Raw genomic sequence first — 24,304 nt, 5'->3', positions numbered from 1 at the left:
AGCCCTGAATCTTAATAAAGGAAACAACGATGGTATGAGGTGAAAGTTGGCTTTGATACGTTACTTAAAGGGATGATGGTAGATAGGCAATGGCAAACATTCAAGGAGCACATGAGGGAGCTTTATTCAATTATTTATTCCTGTCTGGCACAAAAGTAAAATGGGAAAGGTGGCCAAACCATGGTTTGCTAGAGAGTTTAGAGATAGTATTTGATCCAAGGAAGAAGCATACAAATTGCCCAAGAAAAACAACGGCCGCGATTCTCCGCCCCCCACGACGGGTCGGAGAATAGTGGGAGGGCCTTCCCGACATTTTTCCCGACCTCCCGCTATTCTCCCCCCCCCCCCCCACGGCCGCCCCACGACACGAATCGCTGCTCGCCGTTTTTTACGGCGAGCCGCGATTCTCCCCTAGCCGATGGGCCGATTTCCCAGGCCTTTACGGCCGTTTTCACGAACTCCAACACACCTGCTCTCACCATTCGTGAAAACGGCCGCAAAGTGCCATTCTGGGGAACCATGGCACCGATTGGCACGGCCGCACCACGGCCGTGCCAAGGGTGCCATGGGCCCGCGATCGGTGGGCACCGATCGCGGGCAGCGGGTACGAACCCCGCGCACTCTTTGTTCCTCCGCTGCCCCGCTAGATCAGTCCGCGGGGCGGCTGGGGGCATAATGGCCCGCGCATGCGCGGGTTTCACGCATACACGTGATGACGTCATCCACGCATGCGCGGGTTGGAGCCGTCCAATCCGCACATGCGCGGCTGACGTCATCATTTGCGTCAGCCGTCATTAACTTTGGCGCGCGGGCTTAGCGAAATTCGCTAAGCCCGCGATGCCGAGGTTCACGGGGCCCCGCTGCTAGCCCTGACCGGGGAGCAGAATCGGGTCCTGGGAGGGGGCATGGAGGCTGCCGTGAGACACGGCCGGTTTCACGGCAGCCATCACGACTCTTCGCATTTGCGGAGAATCGCGCCCAACAGGTCTGTGGATTGGGAACATTTTAGAATTCAGCAAAAAAGGACCAAAGGATTGATTAAGAAGGGGAAAATAGAGTACAAGGGTAAGCTTGCAGGGAACATAAAAATTCACTATAAACGTTACTGTACTCGTTGGAATTTAGAAGGATGAGGGGGGATCTTATAGAAACATTTAAAATTATGAAGGGAATAGATAGGATAGATGCGGGCAGGTTGTTTCCACTGGCGGGTGACAGCAGAACTAGGGGGCATAGCCTCAAAATAAGGGGAAGTAGATTTAGGACTGAGTTTAGGAGGAACTTCTTCACCCAAAGGGTTGTGAATCTATGGAATTCCTTGCCCAGTGAAGCAGTTGAGGCTCCTTCATTACATGTTTTTAAGGTAAAGATAGATAGTTTTTTGAAGAATAAAGGGATTAAGGGTTATGGTGTTCGGGCCGGAAAGTGGAGCTGAGTCCACAAAAGATCAGCCATGATCTAATTGAATGGCGGAGCAGGCTCGAGGGGCCAGATGGCCTACTCCTGCTCCTAGTTCTTATGTTCTTATGTTCTTATAGGTATATGAAGTGAAAAAGATTTATGAAGACAAATGTAGGTCCCTTACAGTCAGGAGCAGGGGAATGTATAATAGGGGCAAAGAAATGGCTGAGCAACTAAGCACCTACTTTTGTTCTGTCTTCATAAATAGGAACACAATTCAGACACCAGAAATGTTGGGGAATGCAGAGTTTAATGAGAGAGAGGAACTGAAGGAGATCTATATTAGTGCAGAAATGGTGTTTGGGAAATTGATGGGATTGAAGGCTGATAAATCCCCAGTGCCTGTAAATCTACATTCCAGAGTACTTAAGGAAGTGACTCAAGAAATAGTGTGTGCATTGGTGGTCATCTTCCAGAATTCTATAGACTCTTGAACAGTTCCTGCAGATTGGAGGGTAGCTAATGTAACTCCACTATTTAAAAAGGGAGGTGGAGAGAAAACAGGGGATTATAGACCAGTAAGCCTGATGTTAGTTGTGGGGAAAATTTTGGAACCCATGTTCAAAGATTTTACAGCAGAACACTTAGTGGCAGGATTGGACAGAGATCAGCATGGATTTATGAAATCATGCTTGACAAATCTACTGGAATTCTTTGAGGATGTAACTAGTAGAGTTGACGAGGTTAAGCCAATGGATGTAGTATATTTGGACTTTGTGAAGGCTTTTGATAAAATCCCGCATAAGAGATTAGTGCATAAAAGTAAAGAACATGGGATTAGGGGTAACAGATAGAAAACTGGTTGGCATGCAGGGAATAAAGAGTAGGAATTAACAGGTCCTTTTCAAATTGGCAGGCAGTGACTAGCGGGGTACCGCAGGGATCGTTGCTAGGACCCCACTCTTCACAATATATATTAAAGATTTAAAAGATTTAGAAGAGGGAAGAAAATGTAATATCTCCAAATTTGTAGATGACACCAAGCTGAGCTGTGAGGAGGATGCAGAGATGCTTCAGTGTGATTTGGACAAGTTGAGAGAATGGGCAAATGAATGGCAGATGCAATATAATTTGGAGAAATGCGAGGTTATCCACTTTGGTAGAAAAAACGAGAAGGCAGACTATTATCTGAATGGTCTTAAATTAGGAGAGGGATATGTGCAACGAGATCTGGGTGTCCTCGTACACCAGTCACTGAAGGTAGCATGCAAGCACAGCAGGTGGCAAAGAATGCAAATGGTATGTTGGCCTTCATAGCAAGAGGATTTAAGTCCAGGAGCAGGGTTGTCTTGCTGCAATTATACAGGGCCTTGGTGAGTCCACACCTGGATTATTGTGTGCAGTTTTGGTCTCCTTATCTCAGGAAGGTTGTTCTTGTTCTAGAGGGAGTGCTGCAAACGTTTACCAAACTGACTCTTGGGATGGCGGGACTGACGTATGAGGAGAGATTGAATCGGTTAGGATTATATTCGCTGGAGTTCAGAAGAATGAGGGAAGATCTCATAAAACTCTCACAGGACTAGACAGGGTGGCTGCAGGAAGGATGTTCCCAATTGTGGGTGAGTCCAGAACCAGGGGTCATAGACTGAGGATACGGGGTAGACCATTTAGGATAAAGATGAGGAGAAATGTCTCCACGCAGAGAGTGGTGAGCCTGTGGAATTCGTTACCACAGGAAGTAGATGAGATCAAAACGTTATATTTTCAAGAAGCAGTTAGAGATAATAATAATAATCGCTTATTGTCACAAGTAGGCTTCAATGAAGTTGCTGTGTAAAGCCCCTAGTCGCCACATTCCGGCGCCTGTTCGGGAATTGTGCCCGCGCTGCTGGCCTTGTTCTGCATTACAAGCCAGCTGTTTACCCCACGGTGCTATGCTAAACCAGCTGTGCTGTGGTAAACCAGCCAGATATAGCACTGAGGGCGAAAGGGATCAATGGATATGGGAGGAAAGCAGGATTAGGCTATTGAGTTGGATGATCAACCATGATCTATGCTTCTATGTTTAAATGATTCTGACTCTTGTTGGAGCTCCTCTACTTTTTCAACTGTTCCTTCCTCGCCCCTCAATTCATGACGACTGTCAGCTGCAATCGAAAACTTTTACCTCGTCGTCAATGTGGTTGCGTGTAGAGACATACCCTGGGGGTTTCCAATAGTAAACAAAGGTGTTTATTGATGAAGGGAAAGGCTGATTGATAACAGGCACAGAGCACTATACAACAGGTCCTTACACTTCAGCCCCCTGGTCCATACTGCCCAGGGTTCTGTTTCCAGGGCCCCATGCAAACTCCCCATTGGCTGAAGTCTGCGTGTCCCCACGTGATATGTCCCAAGGCGGTCTCAAGGTCTATGGAGCCCAGCCCCTTAAAAGGGCCCCTACAACACTGCCCTTTTATTATTCTACTGTGACAATTTTAAATGTAAAGCTTAAAAGGTCAAAAACATTTGAAAGGACCATAACTTTACAAAGGATTATTAATCTGAGTAAGTAAAAAAGGTTTTTAATTTTTTTTAAATTCATACATGGGCATCACAGGCTGTGCCAGCATTTATTGCCCATCCTTAATTGCCCTTGGCGGGGGGGGGGGGGGGGGGGGGGGGGGGGCGTAATTAAGAGTCAACCACATTGCTGTGGGTCTGGAGTCACATGTAGGCCAGACCAGGTAAGGACGGCAGATTTCCTTCCCTAAAGGACATTACTGAACCAGATGGGTTTTTATGACAATGGACAATGGTTTCATGGTCATCTTTAGACTTTTAATCCCAGATTTTTATTGAATTCAAATTTCAACCTACTTTGAACAACCTAATTTTCACCTGGCTCCCCAGAATCTGGGCCTTTGGTTTGCTAGTCCAGTGACAATACCACTACGCCACCGCCTCCCCACTTAATATTTCATAGCAAATGGAAAGAAAGTAATTTTGAGGATGTGAGTTGTTCAGAGTTTGATAGGCATGGATTATAAGTGTGGCCAAATAAAATGTGGAATGGATGTGGGTTCAGAAAAAAGTGCTGCTTTATAGTTCGATGTTACACTGAACTGAATGCAGAGGTGAGGTCCAGCAGACTGATACTGCATCTGGCTTGCGTATGCATTAGTGCCATTAACATCATACTCTTCCAGCTACTAATCAAAATATTATGCAAGAAAATCACAAATCCTGTACAGTAATAAATAGATACATGAATCTAAACTTTAAAATGTGCCTATACCTCAAGGTACACGACCCAAGGCATCACCAGGATTGCAACAAGCAGGTCTGCTACTGCCAAGCTGACGACGAGATAGTTTGTAGTCGTTTGCAAGGATTTTTCTCTCATCACTGCTAGGCACACCAATACATTCCCAAAAATGATGGCAAAGATCAGCAGCGAGAAAAACAGAGCGTAGTAGTTGTGTGGATGATCACGATCAGTTGAATTAGACCATCCAAGAAAAGGGTCCGTGAGGTTGACAAATCGAACTACAATTCCAAAGGATGCCATCAGGAACTGTAAGAAGCCAGGAACCTGGATAAAAAACAGAAGACACCATCATTTTGCTTAGATTCAGGATTAATTAATATACTAAGTTAGTGATGTGAAGTTATAACTCTCTGCTCAAAACGTTAAAAATCTGTAAAAAAATAACCCTCAGCTCAAGCAATTTGGGTTACCTTATGATTGTCCCCTCCATGCTGTGGCAAATTAAATATTTAAATCGATCAACATGTCTGTTAAAGATCATTCTAGTTATGCCTTCAAACTTGTCATGCTAACAAAACCTGAAAATGACTTTGATGGAGTTCTGTCATTAATTTTATCCATTCCAGTGTTTTTCCCAATGTTTTATAGCTTATTGCTTTGACCATGAGTTATCTAAGTGGAACTCTAATGCAACCTTCTGTGCTACCTTGCCATAGGGGTCCTGGGAGAACCAGTGTGCAAAGTAGAAACTTTTACTGCAAATTCTCAGGAGTCACAATTCATCGCGAGACTCATGGGAAACAACCTTCCATCATTAAGCTTAAACTCATTCAAAGCTTTACAGTCCATATGCTAACTTGCACCAAACCCCATTCACCAGCATTCCTGTGCTCATTGACCTATATTGATTCAATTCCGTTCAAATCCCTCCTTGGCCAGTAATAATGAGGAGTAAAACGTATGCAATTTGTGGTAAGGTGGTATTTGGAGTGTACAGCTTGATAGGATGTGGAAACAGATTCAATAGTAGCTTTCAAAAGGGAATTAGATAAATACTTGAAGGACAATGAAAATTCATGGATATGGAGGAAGAGGAAAGGAAGTGAGACTAACTGGATTGCTCTTCAAAAGAACTGGTGCAGCCCTGAAGGGTAAATATCCTCTTATTGCTCAATGTGCTTCAATTCTATGATATTTGTAGGACCCAGGCAAGCGAGCATGAGGAAGTGATAATGATGTGGAGCAAAAAGATTGAATACACAATAACAAGTTAGACTCGCCACTGCCGAAGACTTTCCCGTGTTGATCAACCTTGGATTTGGGTTTTTATGTCCACAGAGCGACCCGGTAAAGGGTTTAGCCCCGCCCCCTCATCAAGGGAGACCGTATTCAGGTGAGGCCATTGGAAACCTAATGGTTCCGACCCTCTGACCTCAGTGCAGGTTATGGCAATATTGGTGAGGTAACAACCGTCAGTTAGCGCCTATCCATTTCTGCCTTGGTTTGAGATCTGGACTAATTTGACCTTAAGATTTGAAACTTTACACTTCAAAAATTGCTGTTGCTCGTTCCAATCACTCTCCACCCATTTTCAAAATATTTAAGAACAAAATGAAGCAGACATGATACATGGGGCTGGATTTTAAATCTAGGGTCAGGATTGTCACGCAGAATTGCTGAGCAGAAACAGATAGCCAGATTCTGCACACATGTGTACGGCTTCAACCGGGACCTGGGATTGATGTTGCATTACATTAACCCCCCACCATCTGGCTTGGGCTTGCAAAATCCTACCAACTGTCCTGGCTTGAGACAATTCACACTTCTTTAACCTGTGATTATCCCTCTCTCCAGTTGCTCCGTCTGGACCTGTAAAGATTTAATTACCTGCAAAGATTCGCATTCAAAGTATCGTCTTTGACTTTGTCTTTATATGTTTCTGAAACCCCCTCTTCATTCACCTGAGGAAGGAGCTGTGCTCCGAAAGCTAGTGATTCAAAACAAACCTGTTGGACTTTAACCTGGTGTTGTAAGACTTTTTACTGTGAGCATATTTAGTTAGCATTGCAATGCATGAGTGTGCCACTTCTTGTTGCCCAATTGTTAACCCTTCGGAAGTGCAGTCTTTAAGCATTGAACTCCAAAGCTAATACTTGCGTCTCCATGATGGAGAAGCAACACAGATGTGGCCCCAATGCAAGGTGTTATGGTTAAGGTGCTTATCGATCACCCTGTGCATGAGATGACGGATGGCAGCATCTTGTTTCCCCTGTGAGGTTAGAATGCTGGTCCATTAAATGCATTCAACTGCCTGTACTCACACTGGGAGAATCAGGCTGAGCACTGAGGCTCTCAAGGGTTGAAGCACTTAATTTAGGAAGAATTGAGAGGAGCAACTTTGGGGGAGTGGCAATTGTGTGCCATGGGAGGGAGTGAGGCTCATTGGAAAAGTCCTTACATTGGGGGAAGCATATGTGTGGCCATCCCAGGTCCTGAGAGGGCTCTGGGTCAGGGCATTGTCAGGGCTCCACATCACTCACTCTGATGTTCTCTTCCTTTCAGTTTTTGATTCAAGAGAATCATAGAGCTGTCGAGCTTACAATTATTCTGATTGCTATTAGGCAGCAGCAGTGGCATCAATCTGCTGCTGCACGCATTCAGTACCTCACGGTAGCATGGTGGTTAGCATCAATGCTTCACAGCTCCAGGGTCCCAGGTTCGATTCCCGGCTGGGTCACTGTCTGTGTGGAGTCTGCACGTCCTCCCCATGTGTGCGTGGGTTTCCTCCGGGTGCTCCGGTTTCCTCCCACAGTCCAAAGATGTGCGGGTTAGGTGGATTGGCCATGCTAAATTGCCCGTAGTGTAAGGTTAATGGGGGGATTGTTGGGTTACGTGGGTTTAAGTAGGGTGATCATTGCTCGGCACAACATCGAGGGCCGAAGGGCCTGTTCTGTGCTGTACTGTTCTATGTTCTATGTTCTACCCTGTACAGGAGAGGGAGGCAAGGCCCTTTAATCTTCCAGCCACAGGAGATGGAGACACTACCGGCCACAGGTCTACCCCTGTAGAACTTCCTACCTCCAGATGTCAGAGTCCAGTGCCGGAGAAAGCTACCTCTGTCCTGGGGGAAGTCGGATCACCTGTGCCAGGTGATGCAAGAATTGGCACCACATGGACTGGGATATCACCCATTGCCTGTGGTCCTGAAAGTGCCGCAATTACTTTTATGCCAGTGGCTTGTTTCAAAGCTGCATGGGTGACCTGTGCAGAATCTCCCAGTCAGATGCACAAAAGTAAATAAGGGAAGTCACAGGTGTGCTATTTGCGAGGATCCACATGTACATCAATTTGAACCAGGACCAGGTGAGCCAGGGCCATGGGCTTTTTCCACACAGCCCCAGGGATGCCCCAGGTGCAGGGTGTCATCGACTGCACCCAATGGCTCTGCGTTCCCCATGACGGCATGGGGCATCATTTCTGAACCGCAAGGGATACCACTCCGTCAATGTCCACATCATTGTGACCATGTAATGTACATCATGCAGGTGTGTGCCCGTTTCCCGGGAGTGTCCATGATAGTTGCATCTTGGGATGCTCGCAGATCCCAGGCATTTTTGAGGGAGAGCAACAACTTGAGGGATGGCTCCTCAGGGACAAAGCGTAGGGTTCCTGCTCAGGAGGTGGCTAATGATGCCAGTGTGGAGGCCACAAGTATCCACTGAGACTTGTTACAACAAGGCTCGTGCGTCAATGTGTTCACTGGTCAAACAGGCATTTGGACTGCTGAAGGTGTAGTTCTGGTGCCTGGACCGGTCTGGGAGAGCCCTTCAATACAGCCCCCAGAGGGTGTCCTGCATCATAGTGGTTTGTTGCACTCTTCGCAACCTGGCACTGAAGTGGGTGAGGAGGACACGGCAGAGCGCCACATTTTCTCAGATGCGGAGGAGGTGGAGAAGGGCGGCGAGGGGTCAATCTGAGGAGGCAGAAGAAGGACCTCGGGCGATGGCCAGGACCCGTATGGTGCGCAGGGCTAGGGATGTTCTCATTGTCCCTTGGTTTCGGGATGACCAGGACTATGGTGTGAAGACCATGGGGTCTGACATCCACTCATGAATGTGGTGCCCATGGGAGTTCATCGTGATGATGAATACATTCATGGGCGATGGGAGAATAAAGGTGATTTGCAATGAGGACAGAGTGATGCTTCTCTTATCCTCTGCGAAATGTCTGACTCCTGCCAGTTGGAGAACTGAATGTGGCCTGCCACTGAACGGGGTGATCTACAGGCTCATAGAGGCTCAATAACTCATCTCAGCTGCCACTGCCTCCTCTGAGGTCAGAGGTCCCAGTATGTTTCCTCACCTACTGACGAGGTGGACGGACTCTCTACATGTTTTCAGCCTTGAGCACCCTCATGACTAGCGTCTCATGCCCCACCTCACCCTCTGTACAGGTGTGGTCCTGCTCTTCGCCGGTCAGCTTAAGGGCTCTCCCTTCAAAGGCCATTAGGGTTCTGAGCTTGTGCATGATTCTGGCAGGCCGGGCCTGCTCACATTGGTTGTGCTTGAATTTATCCTGCAATGAGATAGATGGGAGAGTCCTGCCAGGTCAGATGGCGATGAAGTTTGGCATGAGTGGGAGGTGAGTGGGAGCAGGGATGCGAGGATCAGATTATCTAATGGGGAGCCCCTGGGGTGTGGTTGTGGGGTGGGTGTGAGGGGGATGGGGGAGGACTGCATGACAAGTGTTGGGACTCCATGAGTTGGGTGGGAGTGAGATCACCGTAGAGGTGTGATGGGCGTGTTAAGGGGTGCAGCGGGAGACATGAGGAGGTACACTAATCTTGGCTGTGCGAAGAAGGTCATTAATCTTTCGGCACTGTAGCCATGTCTACTTATTGAGCGAGCTGCCACTCACCATCACGCCCACAGCCTTGCAGACATGGTTGCTAACCTTGCTTACTGGACGTCTGGGTGATGGCGGGTACAGGATGTCACCTCTCTGCTCTACACCATCCAGATATTTGGCTCCCTCTGTGAAACATGGTGCTGTCTTCCTGGCAGCTACCCCATGTCTGGACTTGGAATAATGGGGAAGCCTTTAAAGGTTGATTACAAAGATTAGGGCAGGATTCTTCGTACCACTGCCCCCGTTTTCTGGTGAGGCGCGCCCCCGCCGGCAGTGGGATTCTCCATCCCTGCAGCTGACCAATGGGGTCTCCCATTGTGGGCACCCCCACATCATTGGAAAATCCGAGGGCATGAGTGCGCTGCCGGCGAAATGGAGGATCCTGCTGGCGGAGAATCCAGCCCTAAGTTTTCCCGGGACAACTGTATCAGAGGCAAGCTGTCATGTGCGCAGCATGAATCATGTGGGGGAGAAAAATGTTGTGAAAGAGGTTGAATATAGGGTGAATATAAAGATCGACACTTTAAAAAAATATGGGAAAATTAACCCAATGTTTCAAGCCCTTGCTGCATTAGTGTCAGTGATGTGATTGATGTGACCATCAATTTACTCGAGACACAATAGGAAGTAAACTGTGGTTTTAATAGACTTACAACTGAGCCTGCCTGCGACCAGAAGAACTGAGGGCAGACTCGCAAGGCTGCAGCACTTTATACTTCCGGTAGATGGAGGGGCCACGGGCAGAGCCATGGGCGGAGCCGAGGGTGCAGCCCTGTACAAGCTCCTCATCGCCCCCTGTGGGCAGAGCCGCGCAATGGCTCACAGACAGAGCCCACAAGGACACAATGCTATATAGTGTGAACGCAATACTATACAGTGTGAATTACATGATGTACATTCTCCCCCTGTAAAAAATCAAGTCCGGCGGGGGTGACGGGTCTTCAGGTTGAGCCGGTCCGGTGGCCGTCTCATCCTTTGGGATCAGCGGAGCACCGGGGTTGCAGCCTCTTCGGGTGGCTGGGTGGTGACGGGCGGTGTGGATTTGAGGGTGGACTCCGGGAGTGGTTCGGTCCGAGCTTTGTTCCTGACCGGTGCGACGGGCGAAGGGAGGCGCAGGAAAACTATAGGCGTGGGGGCGCAGGGCATGGGGGGGGGGTCGGGTGGGCTGTAGTGTGAGGGGTACCTCAGCGGTGGTGGTGGTAGTGGTGGATCCTGCAGGAGCCAGGTCCCGGAGGGAAACGGTGTCCTGACGGCCTTCGGGGTGTTCAATAAAGGCGTAGTGTGGGTTTGAGTGTAGCAGTAGTACCCTTTCTACTAGTGGGTCCGTTTTATGTGTCCGGATGTGCTTCCGGAGAAGAACCGGGCCCGTTGTCCTCAACCAAGATGGGAGCGAAGCCTCCGTGGTAATGCCCCTAGGGACAACAAATAATCGCTCGTGAGGGGTTTGGTTAGTGGCAGTGCACAGGAGGGACCTAATTGCATGGAGCACGTCGGGGAGGACCTCCTGCCAGTGGGAGGTCGGGAGATTCCTGGACCGGAGGATCAGTAGGACGGTCTTCCAGACCGTCGCGTTCTCCCTCTCCACCTGCCCTTTCCCCCTGGAGTTATAGCTGGTAGTCCTGCTCGAGGCGACCCTTACTGAGCAGGTACTGACGCTGCTCGTTGCTCATAAAGGACGTACCCCTGTCGCTGTGTACGTAGCTGGGGAAGCCGAACAGGGTGAAGATGCTGTGCAGGGCTCTGACGACTGTATGAGAGGTCATATCGGGGCACGAGACAGCAAAGGGGAAGCGGGAGAATTCGTCTATGACGTTGAGGAAGTACACATTTCGATTGGTCGAGGGGAGTGGCCCTTTGAAATCGATGCTCAGGCGTTCAAAGGGCTGGGAAGCTTTTACCAGGTGGGCCTTGTCTGGTCTATAGAAGCGCGGTTTGCGCTCCGCGCAGATTGGGCAATCCCTGGTGATGGCTTTTACCTCCTTGGTGGAGCAAGGCAGATTTTGGGCTTTGACGTAGTGGGTGAGCCGGGTGACCCCCGGGTGGCAGAGGTCGTTGTGGATAGCCTTTAAGCGGTCATCTTCCGTGCTGGCGCATGTGCCGCGGGACAGGGCATCTGGGGGCTCGTTGAGCTTCCCCGGTCGATATATGATGTCATAATTATAAGTGGAGAGTTCGATCCTCCACTTTAAGATTTTATCGTTTTTTATTTTGCCCCTTTGCGAGTTGTCGAACATGAAGGCAACCGATCTTTGGTCGGTGATGAGGGTGAACCTCCTACCTGCGAGTTAGTGCCTCCAGTGCCGTACGGCTTCCACAATGGCTTGAGCTTCTTTTTCGACTGAGGAATGTCGAAGTTCCGAAGCGGAGAGGGTTCGGGAAAAGAAAGCTACTGGTCTCCCTGCCTGATTCAGAGTGGCAGCGAGTGCGACCTCTGAGGCGTCGCTCACCACCTGAAAGGGGACGGATTCATCCACCGCCCGCATGGCCACTTAGGCGATGTCCTCCTTGATGCAGTTGAAGGCCTGGCGGGCCTCTGCTGACAGTGGGAAGAGTGTGGCCTTAAATAGTGGGTGGGCTTTGTCCGCATACTGGGGGACCCACTGGGCGTAATAAGAGAAGAATCCCAGGCACCTCTTGAAGGCCCTGGGACAATGAGGGAGAGGGAGTTGTAAGAGGCGGGCGCATACAGTCCGGGTCGGAGCCCAGGACTCCGCTTTCCACGACATAGCCAAGGATAGCTAGTCTCGTTGTGTGGAAAACGCATTTCTCCTTATTGAAGGTGAGACTGAGTTTCTGGGCGGTTTGGTGAAATCGGTGGAGGTTGGCATCGTAGTCCTGCTGGTCATGGCCGCAGATGGTGATGTTATCCAGGTACGGAAACATGGCCCGCAGCCCGGACTGGTCCACCATTCGGTCCATTGCTCGTTGGAACACCGAGACCCCGTTTGTGACGCCAAAGGGGACCCGGAGGAAATGGAAGAGGCGGCCATCTGCCTCGAACGCCGTGTAGTGGCGGTCCTCCGGGTGGATTGGGAGCTGGTGGTATGCAGTCTTCAGATCCACCGTGGAGAAGATGCGGTACTGGGCGATCTGGTTGACCATGTCTGCAATTCTGGGGAGGGGATATGCATCGAGGTGCGTGAACCGGTTAATGGTCTGGCTGTAATCAACCACCATCCGGAACTTTTCCCCGGTCTTGACGACCACCACCTGAGCTCTCTAGGGGCTGTTACTGGCCTCTATGACTCCCTCACGTAGGAGCCGCTGGACTTCGGCTCTAATGAATACTCTGTCCTGCAGGCTGTACCGCCTGCTGCGAGTGGCTACTGGTTTACAGTTAGCCGTTAGGTTAGTGAAGAGTGGAGGGGGGTCGATTTTTAGAGTCTCTAAGCTGCATATGGTGAGAAGAGGTGGGGGTCCGCTGAAGCTGAGTGTGAGGCTCCTGAGGTTACACCGAAAGTCGAGCCCGAGTAAGAGTGGGGTGCAGAGGTCTGGCAGTACGTACAGCTGGAAATTAGAGTAGCTGGCGCCCTGTATTGTTAGGGTCGCAACGGTGCGCCCATGTATTTGGACCGAGTGCGACCCCGAGGCGAGGGAGTTAGTTTGCCGTGCTGGGAAGATAGGGAGTGAACAGCGTCTTACCAGGTCAGGATGTACGAAGCTCTCGGTGCTCTCGGAGTCAAAGAGGCACGGTGTCTTGTATCGTTGCCTTGAACGGACATCATCGAGCTCCTGAGGTGCTTCGGACGCGACTAGACCAAAGTGACTGCGTTGAGTTGCGGGTAGTCGGCGGCTCGATCAGCAGTGCTGGAGTGGCCCCGTGATAACTGTCCGCGGAGGTCGTAGTTGTCGCGGTGAACTTCGGGTGATGGCCACGATGACGGCCCCCGTTGATCGCACGTGGCAGGCGATGAAGAAGATGGCGTCCAAGATGGCTGCCCCCGTGGATCGCACGTGGCGGGCGGTGAGGAAGATGGCACCCAAGATGGCGGCCCCCATGACTCGCACATGTCCGGCCGCCTGGGGTAGGATTGCCAAGATGGCGGCCCCCATGAGTCGCACATGTCGGGCGGAGGCGAAGTTGGCAGACACGCTGCAACATTGCGGGGTCTGCGGGCCTGCGAGTTGGGGGAGCGATTGCTCTGGACTGCGGAGGAGTTAGAGGGTTTTGGTTTCGACAGGCATACTTTGGCATAATGTCCTTTTCGACCACAGCTGCTGCAGGTTGCGTTGCGTGCTGGGAAGCGCTGCCGTGGGTGTTGGGGCTGGCCACAAAAATGGCACGCTGGCGCTCCATAGTGAGTGGGTGGCCACGCGGCGCAGGCCTGGGGCAGTCGCTGGTCGGGGGTCCACGATGGGGTCGCTTGGTCTGCGGGGAATGAGTTGAGACTTTGAAACGCGACCTCCATTGAGGTTGCTAGCGCTACCGTGTCCTCCAAGTTCTGCGCCCCTTTTTCGAGTAGTCGCTGGCGCACATAATTAGACCGGACCCCCACAACAGCGGGTTCCATATGCTGGGATGCAGTTACAGCCTGAAAGTTACATTCCCGTGCAAGGGTTTTTAAATTGCGCAGGTAGTCCTCTAGCGACTCGCTCATCAGCTACTTAATCCACTCTGCTCAAACTATGACACATTTGCACCACGCATGAGAACTACAGTTTGTCCATCCCTGTTTCCCCCCCCCAAGTCTTTAAATCAGTAGCCACAATAAATAAAAGTTTCCCCGCAGTTCCGCTGACCGAGATGCACTAAAATACCCAAGATTGTTTGTTCTTCTCGTTCTCACTTTTGAAAATTTGGTTCTGTTCCTCTCCAGCCCACTCATAAGGTCTTCAACAAGATTAGCAGCAAGTTTATTGGAGCTGTGTGGGTTACCGGCTCCCTGTACCACTGGCCTTCTCTTTGAAAAGTGCAGCACTTCGTAGAGGCTCGAAAGATTTACATGCCATCTGGGCGAGCAGCTTTCAAAATGCGCCTGCACCTGCCCTCGCCCCCATGGAAGGGTGAAAATCCAGCCACTTATTCCGACATTTGTCCAGCAGGATTTTACCTCTCAATTGTCGTTGCTATTTCTCCAAGAAGCTCCCCACGACAAATTGAAGTGACCTGAGAAAGCCTGGTGCGGGAAAATGAATAGATAAAAGAGAGCCATAGGGAAGAGCAGAGGAGTGGGTAATTGGACAGTTTTTTCAAAAGAGCCGGTAACAGGCACAATGGAGGCAAAGAGCCTCCTTCTGTGCTGCTCTATTTTATAATCGTAATGACTTTATAACAGTCATTTTCTTAATGAAATTTGATTCACCGTGCCAGGAAAAGAGCTATCATGCTGATATTATGCAAGATTAAGTATATTAGAGTTATTAATGACATCGACTTCAGGAAAATCATATAACTGTAAAGAATAGTCGTTGAATCGCCAATTTGCCTGTTCACAGCTCCTGTGTAACCAAACCCTGAGGCGAGACCCCTCCAGGTGCCATCTCGACGGGTTCACGATTTTGTGAACATACTAAACGGCGTCCTCACTCGTGAGGCCGGTAAACCTTGGGCCCCAGGTGAATTGGGTGAGCGCATATTTAATGAGCCTAAAGGCTCAGTTATATAAGCACACTTGGATCTCGTCATTGAGAGTGAGATCCAGATCACGGTGCCACTTACGAGATTCAATTGCCTTGTCCCGACACCAAGTCAGGCGCAAAGAGGCCATTGAAACCTGTCCAATGTATCAGGTTTGTGAACTTTCGTCAGAACTAGTGGACAGGACTTCTGGTGATGGGGATGTGCTGAGAAGTCACACAGCAGGTGGTTCTCCTCCTACGAACCCGAAAGTTGGCTCTTTCACCTGAAATAGCCCGCCAATACGAAGGGAAAAAATATCCCCGCACTTTAACCAACATCAGCATGAAGGGAGATTCAGCATGGGCTGAATCACGCCGGCCGTGGCGCGCATGCACGGAATCACGCCGGCTGTAGCGCGCATGCGTGAACTTGTGCCGGCCGTGCTGCGCTGGCTGGAGCTGCGGATACCACTCCGGCGCCGACCTAGTCCCCTAGGAAGGGGGGCAGACCAGAAAATTGAGGACCATTGACGTCGGAGTGGTTCACGCCACTTTTCACACCGGCGTCAGAACTTGGCCGCGGGATTGGAGAATCCCGGCCCCTGTATGAACACGTAGACAAAGTCAGCCGTCTGCTGGCTCACCAGCTGAGAAAGCAGGCAGCCACGAGGGAAATAGCTCATATTACACAGGACAAAGGTATACTCGTAGCAGAGCCAAAGAAGTTCAACGAGGCATTTGAGACCTTCTACCAGGGGCCGTGCACCTCCGAGCTCCCAGCAGGGGACTTGAGGATCAAACAGTTCCTCGATGGACTGGATATGCCAGTCGTGGGGGAAGACAGGAAACAGGGGCTCAAAGCACTGCTGCAACTGGGAAAAGTCATGGAGGGTATTAACTCTATATAGGCGGGGAAGGCGCCGGGACCAGACAGATTCCCGGCGGACCTTTGTAAACAAATTCACGGCAGCACTGGCCTTGCACCTGCAGGAGATGTTCACAGACTCGCTGGCAAGGGGAACACTGCCACCTATGCTAGCACAAGCCTCAATCGTGCTGATATCCAGGAAAGACAAAGATCCAATAGAATCCAGGTACTACATCCAGGTCCTACTGACCCATTTTGCTGCTAAATGTGGACGTGAAAATACTGGCCAAGATCCTATTCAGGAGACTGGAGCACTGTGTACCAGAGGTGGTAGCAGACGACCAAACGGGCTTGGCCAAAGGTAGACAGCTAACATTGAACATCAGGCACCTGCTGAACGTTATCATGACCCCATCTGGCGAGCTGGAGAGACTGCTATTCAAACAAGCCCAGCATAAATGACCCTACCTAGGGATCCAAATCGCTCATGAGTGGACAGAGATCCACAAATGGAACCTGACCAGTCTGGTGGAGGAAGTTAACAAGGTCCTGCAGAGGTGGGACACACTCCCACTTTCCCTGGCTGATGATCAAGATGAACGTACTGCCCAGGTTCCTCTTCCTGTTCAGATCCATACTGATCAACATTCCCAAGTCCTCATTCAACTCATTAGAAAAACTGATTATGGAGTTTGTGTGTGGGGGGAGGGGGAGAAAATGTAAGGATCCCAAAAAAAGGTGCTGCAGAGAACCACAGCCATGGGGGGGGACTAGCAACCCCAAATCTGTAATATTACCGCTGGGCAGCAACTGCGGAGAGGGTAAAGGGGTGGATAAAGGGGTCCGAAGCAGAGTGGGTGTGTGTGCAGGGGAACCTCTCTCCGGGCCCTGGCCACGGCGGCACTCCCATCCCCACCGAATAAACACTTAACGAGCCCAGTGGTGATAGCAACACTCCGGTCATGGAACCAACTGCGTCAGCACTTCGGCCTAACCACAATGTCCTTTAAGACCCCCATCTGCAATAGCCACAAGTTCACACTCGTGACAATGGATGCCACCTTCAAAAGATGGAGACAGGACGGAGGGACGCTGACAGTTAGAGACTTTTACACAGCCAACACACTGACATCACAGAGAGGTTCCAGCTGACAGGGGGAATAAACTAAATTATATGAAGGTCAAAATATCTTCCTACATAGGGAAAGTGGGACATACCCACAACCACTGCAACAGTCATTGCTGGAGGACCCACTGGACGCGGACATCTTAATAAAAGGGAACTGCGGCATCCTGTATGGCATCCTGGGAAGGGCACACACACCACTGGACGAGATAAGAGTAAAATGGGAAGAGGACTTCCAGTTTGAAATAGGGTGGGGACTCTGGAGCAGAGCACTGCACAGGGTCAACTCCACCGAAGCCTAATGTAGCTGAACGTGGTGCACAGAGGACGCTTAACGAGAACCCGAATGAGCAGGTTCTTCCGGAGGTGGCGGATGAATGTGAATGGTGACAAAGAGGCCCGACAAACCACGTCCATGTGCTCTGGTCTTTCTGAAGACTTGTAGGGTTCTGGACAGCCTTCTTCGAGGCAATGCCCAATGTGGTGGGGATGAGGGTAGAGCCATGCCCGAGAGTAGCAGGTTTCCAGGTATCAGACCAGCCAGATCTTTGATGGGGAGGACGGCCGATGCCCTTACCTTTGCCTTCCTAATTGTCCGATGGAGAATCCTCCTCGGTTGGCAGTCAGCAGCACTACCCAAAGCTGCAGGCTGGCCTCCGATCTATCAGAACTTCTCTAGATGGAGAAAATCAAATTTGCCATCCGGGGGAGGGAGGGGAGGGAACAAAGAAACATAGAGCCCAACCTAAATCAGTAAATAACAATATACATGGCGTCACGCCACTCATACAGGAACAGGATATAGGAGCTGAAGAGGGAATGCCAGTCGATTAGAAGGGAGGAGAGGGGGGTCAAGAAGAAAGGGGGCGAGGAAAGTTGGGAACCTGGCTAGGATTAAGCACCCACTGGAGAATGCAAAACGAGAAGCTGAAACTGCTGTAAATAGCAAAAGCCAACCGATGTATACATACTTGTTCATTTTTTATAAAACTTTCTACTTCTTAACTTAAATCCAGGCCCCTGGGTTCTGGACCCCTCAATCAAGGGGAATAGGGCCTTCCTTTCCATTTTATTTTAACTCCTAATAATTTTATGCACTCAATTAGGCCTCCCTTTGGCCTCTTCTGTTCCAAAGAAAACAACTCTAACCTATCCTATTGTTCCTCCCAGGGAAATTCTGCAGTCCAGCCATCATCCTTAAAAATCTGCTTTCTACCGTCTCTGTTGTGACTTGTGGCACAATTCAGCAATCCCTTTGCGCCTGGCGTGGATCAGGACTCAACAGTAGAATTGCACGGGAACCTCAAATCGGGCTCTGTGCTGGCCGCCGGACGATCATGAGTCACCCGACCCATTCCGCCCAATGAGCCTAATGGCCAAGACTCAATTGCCATGCCTGCGAGACCTTGCGAGGGCACAGTTTAGTACTGGTCCACAGAATCATGGACCAGGCGTAACAGGGCCTCGAGGTTGGGGGGGGGGGGGTGGAGAGAGACTCACAAGCCTTTGGAGACCCCCAGCTGGTCAGGACAGTGTAGGGTGGTACCCTAGCACTCCCCTAGCACCTGGCACCTTGGAGGGAATAAAAGATCAGGGAAGCTGGTCAAATGGCGTCCCAATCTGCAAACAGCCGTTCCTGCTGGCACAATCAGCTCGCCGACAGTAAATCCCTTTAAGTGTAGCCTCAACGGGGAGAAACTCCACTAGGCCAAAAAAACAGCAGAGTGCCGTTGAATAGTGGGGTGCTTCTCATTGTTGCAGCCTGAATCTTTCCTATCGTGCGGTGACAGAGTCAGAGGGATATTCCCACACCTGGCCGAGTTACATTGTCCTAGTCAGACTTAAACACATTAGTGGGAATCCACTGGATGCCCCAGGTCCATTGTTCATCAGGACACTTTTGTTTGACCAGCTATTAGGCCATTACAAAGCCTGATGGCATCTTTGTCCATCAATGGGAGGTTAGTTGTATATCGTCAGCGTGGTTCTCTTCTTTTGTATTAACAGAAGTGGGCGATGCTTAGAGGGAGAGAAGGAAGGCAGTTTTGAACAAGTACCGGAGAAGGCTATGGAAATTGACCGAGCAGGTCATGAAAGTTGCCACTGAGGCAGGTGTTGAAAATAGGGCTCAGAACGAATGTCCTGACCAGAAGAAAAATTGCTTTATAAATGCATGTATTGCCTTTGTCTGCCTGCGAAAGTGTTCTGTTACAGTCTGGTTTAATGGGAATTAGTGTGTTAAGGTTAAGAAACTCCATGTAACATGTTATTGTCAGGGTTGAAGTTTAAAAGTTTAAATATTCTTTTCCTTTCTTTTTAATAAAGTTTGTTTATAAAATAACCAAGCCCTATTTCTTATATTATCATGCCTGGAATGATTTGATCTTTCCGCACCGCCATAAAACTTTCTGGTTTAGCCTCTTCGTCACTCTTGATAGCTGACCAGGCATTTGTAACACATAGCTAATGTTGCATACAGTTCCAGCATAACGTTCCTTCTATATGCCTCAGCTCATAAAATATTGTGTGCTTTCTTGACTACCTTATCTGCTTGTCTAACCATTTTCAGGGATCTGTGGACATGCATTCCAAAAGCTCTCAGTTTCCCTAGACTGTTCAGTAAGTTTAGCTGGCTTGGATGAGTACTAAATATTGAACAGGATGACACCCATACTTTGTTGCATGTAATCATCCTGGGTAGACCTATCTTGCCAGATTCACTAAGGTACAACATTTCCTATTCTCTCTGTTCTGGGTCCCATAGGTACAATGTGCAACAGTACCCTTGATGCAACTCTTGGTGTGTTGTAACACCATCCTCTGAGTAAGATGTCCACAATCCAATCAGGGAAATCCTCCTTGTAGCAGGAAATGTCCACTTGTTGGCCATTGGACAGGGTTGGCTATTACAATACTTACCATTTTCCCACAGACTTTATTGTTTGTTTTCAAATGCATTTTATCAGACATTTTTTTTAATGCAAAGGATGCTCAGAAATGTTCATTATATTATTTGTGGGCAAATTTGGCAAATCCACATTTATTAGTCATCCTTAGGAAGATAGCGGATGTTCAACTTGAACTGTTACAGTCCTCATGGTAATGGTCCTCTCACAATGTAGAGAATATTAATCCAGGAACACAGAGATTTATGCGCAATTCAGGATGGTATGTGACTTGAAGGAGAACCTGGAGGTGATGACTTCATGAACTATTGCTTTCAGATGTGGTTGCATGCTGTTTAATTTCTCAGCAATTATTTAGTGCATGCAGGCTCATATGATTTTCCACATGAATTTTCCCTTTCACTTCGATAAACCTACACATCCAGCTAAAAGACGCACGCATTTATATGTAAATAATCCAATTTCATACAATTGAATTAAGATGAGTTTTCCATTTATGAAAAGACAACGTTTAGTTTTGTGGTTTCAGCTCCACTTTGCCATCAGTGGAAACCTAGCCCCATTGGGCAAGAAAAGAAAAAGTATTTGCGTGAAAATGGGAAACTTTTTTTAAACAGCTGCAGTGGAAGAACTGGGAGTGTTCACTGCCCTTCGAAGGACACTGAAGAGATCAAGATGTATTGATTCGGGCCATTACGCTATATAGACAACAATAAGATTTACTTTCAGAAGTCGATTAAATATTTGCGGCCTCATTTAGAGGTTGAATTTCTGTTTCCTATCACATTAACGTCTTGAATCAAACAGGAATCTAAAATTAGGTGCAAAAATTATTCAATAAACTGAACAATACGCATACACAGCATAGATAACTGAATAATTCATATAGTTTACCCAATCCATAACAGTTGGTAATGTAGGTAATTTTAATGTTTCCGTTTACATAAAATCAGCATTGTGTACTTTGACAGATTGCAACGACCTAGCACTCATGCATTATTATTGGGTTAATTTAAAGACTGGCATAATGCCGTTTTGGTTGCCTAGCAATATAGCAGGTATTATTAAACCGTACATAAATATGATTTTTTAAAATGCAATTGAAACAATCTTGAGGATTATATTTGGTCCTCTGCAAGTATGAGCTGGTCACAGGATGCATCAGATTCACCACTTAACCCAATTATATTAAACCTGACGCATAGTCACAGAAAATGGCAGACATAATATTGTTTCAATGGGTAGCTTACAATAGCAAGAATGTACATCAAAAGCTTTAAACAACAGTAAGCAACAGCCAGAAGGCATATATAAAAATTAAATAAACTTCAAGCAGTTAATATTTTCAAGAAGACTTGCAATCTAAAACTTCATATGTATCATTTACTTCCAACGAAGAATAGTTTTAGGCAAAATTCCCTGAGGTCTGTTTCTAATAGGTTGATGTCAAGAGCACAAGTTGACCCTGTGTTCCAAGATGAGGGACTCTTTTTTATGCATGCACACTATGGGGTGGCAATGTGCTCATGGCTTCTTCTGAACATCCCAATTTGCTTGTATGTCCCTAAGATAACTCAAATAATTGGGCACAGACTCACAGGAAGCAACCTGTAAATTTAATAAGTCTGTTGTGGAGCACTAATTGGGTGGAATACACTGTTACCATGTGCAAACAGGGTGAAAAAGGCTGCAAATATTATTAGCTCTTTGGGTGTACTCATTATATTGAATTGATTCATAGACTGGCCTCCAAAGAGAAACAATTTAAAAACTTATTTTTCTTTTAAAAGAAAAACCCTGAGGTGGCACTTGAGCTCGGTTTCAAATCAGATCAAGACTGATGGGATGGATTTTCTGACAGATGTAAGGGCGGTCAGTGGAAGAGGGGAAATGAGGGAGATTGAAGGTCAGGGAGATTGGGCTTTGAGTGTGGGGAGAGATGGAGCCAAATTTGGAAGAAAAAAGGAAGAAGGGAGGTTCTTGAATGAGGGATATTGGATCATGGGATGCTTTGTGGTGGTCAATAGCATTGCCCAACTCTGCAGTACTGATTGTACCTTTACTGACTTTAGCAATACTGATTACGCACTGCCTCTCCAGGAATGTGATGTTTCAGATCATACACATCCACCCCCATCAAATACATTACTGACCGCACTCAATTGCCACACACTCTTCCCCCTAAACCTAGTAGCTCTCCAAATTGTAAGTTCACAGCTACAGAAATGATAACAAACACAACATAATCTTCCTCAACATAAGAGAATGTATGTGGGGAACCTGAACCACTACCCTGGGATAAATTACCATACAAACATATAGTTGTTGTATAAAAAGAGAGATTTCAAGGGAAACGTTTATAACTTGCTGGGCACAAAACCCAAAGATTGAGTGCAATGCCAATTTTATACTACACCCAATATTGCCCTTTGACTTCAATGGATAGTAAAACCTGACTTGGTGTAAAGCTGGCGCTGAATCTCATTCTGTCGATTTCCTAACAGGCAGAATAGGTTAAAATGCTCCAATTACCAACCATTGCAGCAAACAACAGATTTTAATGATGTTAACTTTGAAGTTCTTCTGTGTCACTGATTGTTGTTAAGGAAACGGAATGATCAGTATTTTGTGCACTGCCTTGAAGATACCCACGCTCTATGCTGTGCTCCACATACTTCGGTGCATTCTTTTACAGCAGTGGCAAGAACTTCCTAACCAATCAAGTACAATGGGTATGGGATGGAATGCACATGTAGTATTGGTGCAGTTTTGCCATTATGGTAAATCCCTCATTGTCTGAGGATGTCCAAGGTTGGAATTATTTCATCGTCTTCTGTGGGTCTTCTCATGACTGAAAAGTTCAGTTCGGGATTGGCATGAATGTCCGCAGAACTGACGGTTCACATTGTCATTGTTGGTCCCTGAGTGAATTTCTGTGCCACCTCTGGCATTCCTCTGGGCACACTGGATGTTGCAGGTTTGGTGTAGATGGTCCGTGAAACATACTGAATCAAATTTCAGTGCTTGCCTCCGCATGCGCCAGTCAGTGCAGTGTTTTTGCAAGAGAGGTGGTTTGCAATGCAGAGGTTTGTAAGGCTCTTTGTTAGTGTGATCATATCCTGTTTTTGCTTACTATCTTGATGTCATTTGCCCTAAAATAAATAGTTTCCCAATCAGAAGGTTTGCTTGGGGATTCTATAGTCATCCATGCAGGAGGCATGGCTTGCCCTTCTAGAATGTATTTTGTGGAGGGTCATCTTCAAATTGTTGAGCCCAGCATGATGGGTGATCTTGTTGTTTGTGATTTGTCCTGCCATCCAATTATCATGTTAGATCTTTAGCGAGAGGCTTCCAGATGATGTGGCATCTAGAGCAAAAGCAGAGTATGTGCCAAACAACTAGGTGCCAAGGAAAATGGTCTGGTAAAGTTTAATTTTAGTCTTCAGATTAATGCATTCTGATTCCAGAAAAGAACATGGAGTTGGCCATGGGCAGAATTTGCCTTTTGGATTCATGCACAGATATGCTCATCAATAGAGGCATCCCTATGCAGCACAAGGCCACATCACGATCTCTATGCGCTGTTCACATACCTAATTAAAGCTTTTGACAGTGTGTGGTTATGACACTGACTCTTCAAGCTAAATTTGTCAAAATCCTACACCTACTGCAAAGTCTGAGCGGCCTGCATGATGGAATGGCTGGACATGTTTGTACTTACGGTGAGATGTCCGATGCCTTTGCAGTGGTAGAAAACAAGAATACTTTGTGGCTTTGAATTCTTCAATCTCTTTGTTGTAATGCTTAAGACAGGCACCAGTGGCTTGCTTTCAAGCATCAATATTAGATTCTATTCAGGGAAGCTCCTCAATCTCTACAGACTACATGCCTCCACCAAAGTCACAGAGGCAGTAAGCAAAGAACTTCTGCATGCAAATTGCTTGCCCTAGCTGCCTCCAATGAGGAAGACATCCAGACCATGACAAAGAAATTCTCAAGTGCTATCTAAAACGTGGTCTCCAAATTAGTGTCACCAAGACTGAGGTTATGTTTCAGGCAGCACCAGGCACAAGATATGAAGCACTAGACATAGCCATTGATAGCACTTGCACTACTAGATGGGACACACAGTGTAAGGCCCACCATTTTATCTGCCTATGAAATGTGTGCAGGGTGTCAGCCCTGCAAAGTCACTGGCTGTCAATCTCAATATCTGCATGGGGAGACAGTGGCATAGTCATATTGTCACTGGATTGGTGAACCCAGGTTCGAATCCCGCCATGGTG

General features: G+C 48.0%; 1 protein-coding gene across 1 annotated transcript in view; it reads right to left on the bottom strand.

Moving 5' to 3' along the window:
- drd3 (dopamine receptor D3) overlaps positions 1–24,304 on the bottom strand; it is a 116,216-nt gene that overhangs the window by 64,194 nt on the left and 27,718 nt on the right. Inside the window, exon 2 of the mRNA XM_038801243.1 lies at positions 4,679–4,975. Within this exon, the coding sequence (XP_038657171.1) occupies positions 4,679–4,951 (273 nt within the window). The 5' untranslated portion in view covers positions 4,952–4,975. The remainder of the gene's footprint in view (positions 1–4,678; positions 4,976–24,304) is intronic.

This window comes from Scyliorhinus canicula, chromosome 7, assembly GCF_902713615.1.
Source record: "Scyliorhinus canicula chromosome 7, sScyCan1.1, whole genome shotgun sequence".
NCBI lineage: Eukaryota > Metazoa > Chordata > Chondrichthyes > Carcharhiniformes > Scyliorhinidae > Scyliorhinus > Scyliorhinus canicula.
This window is presented reverse-complemented; position numbering and strand designations above follow the sequence as displayed.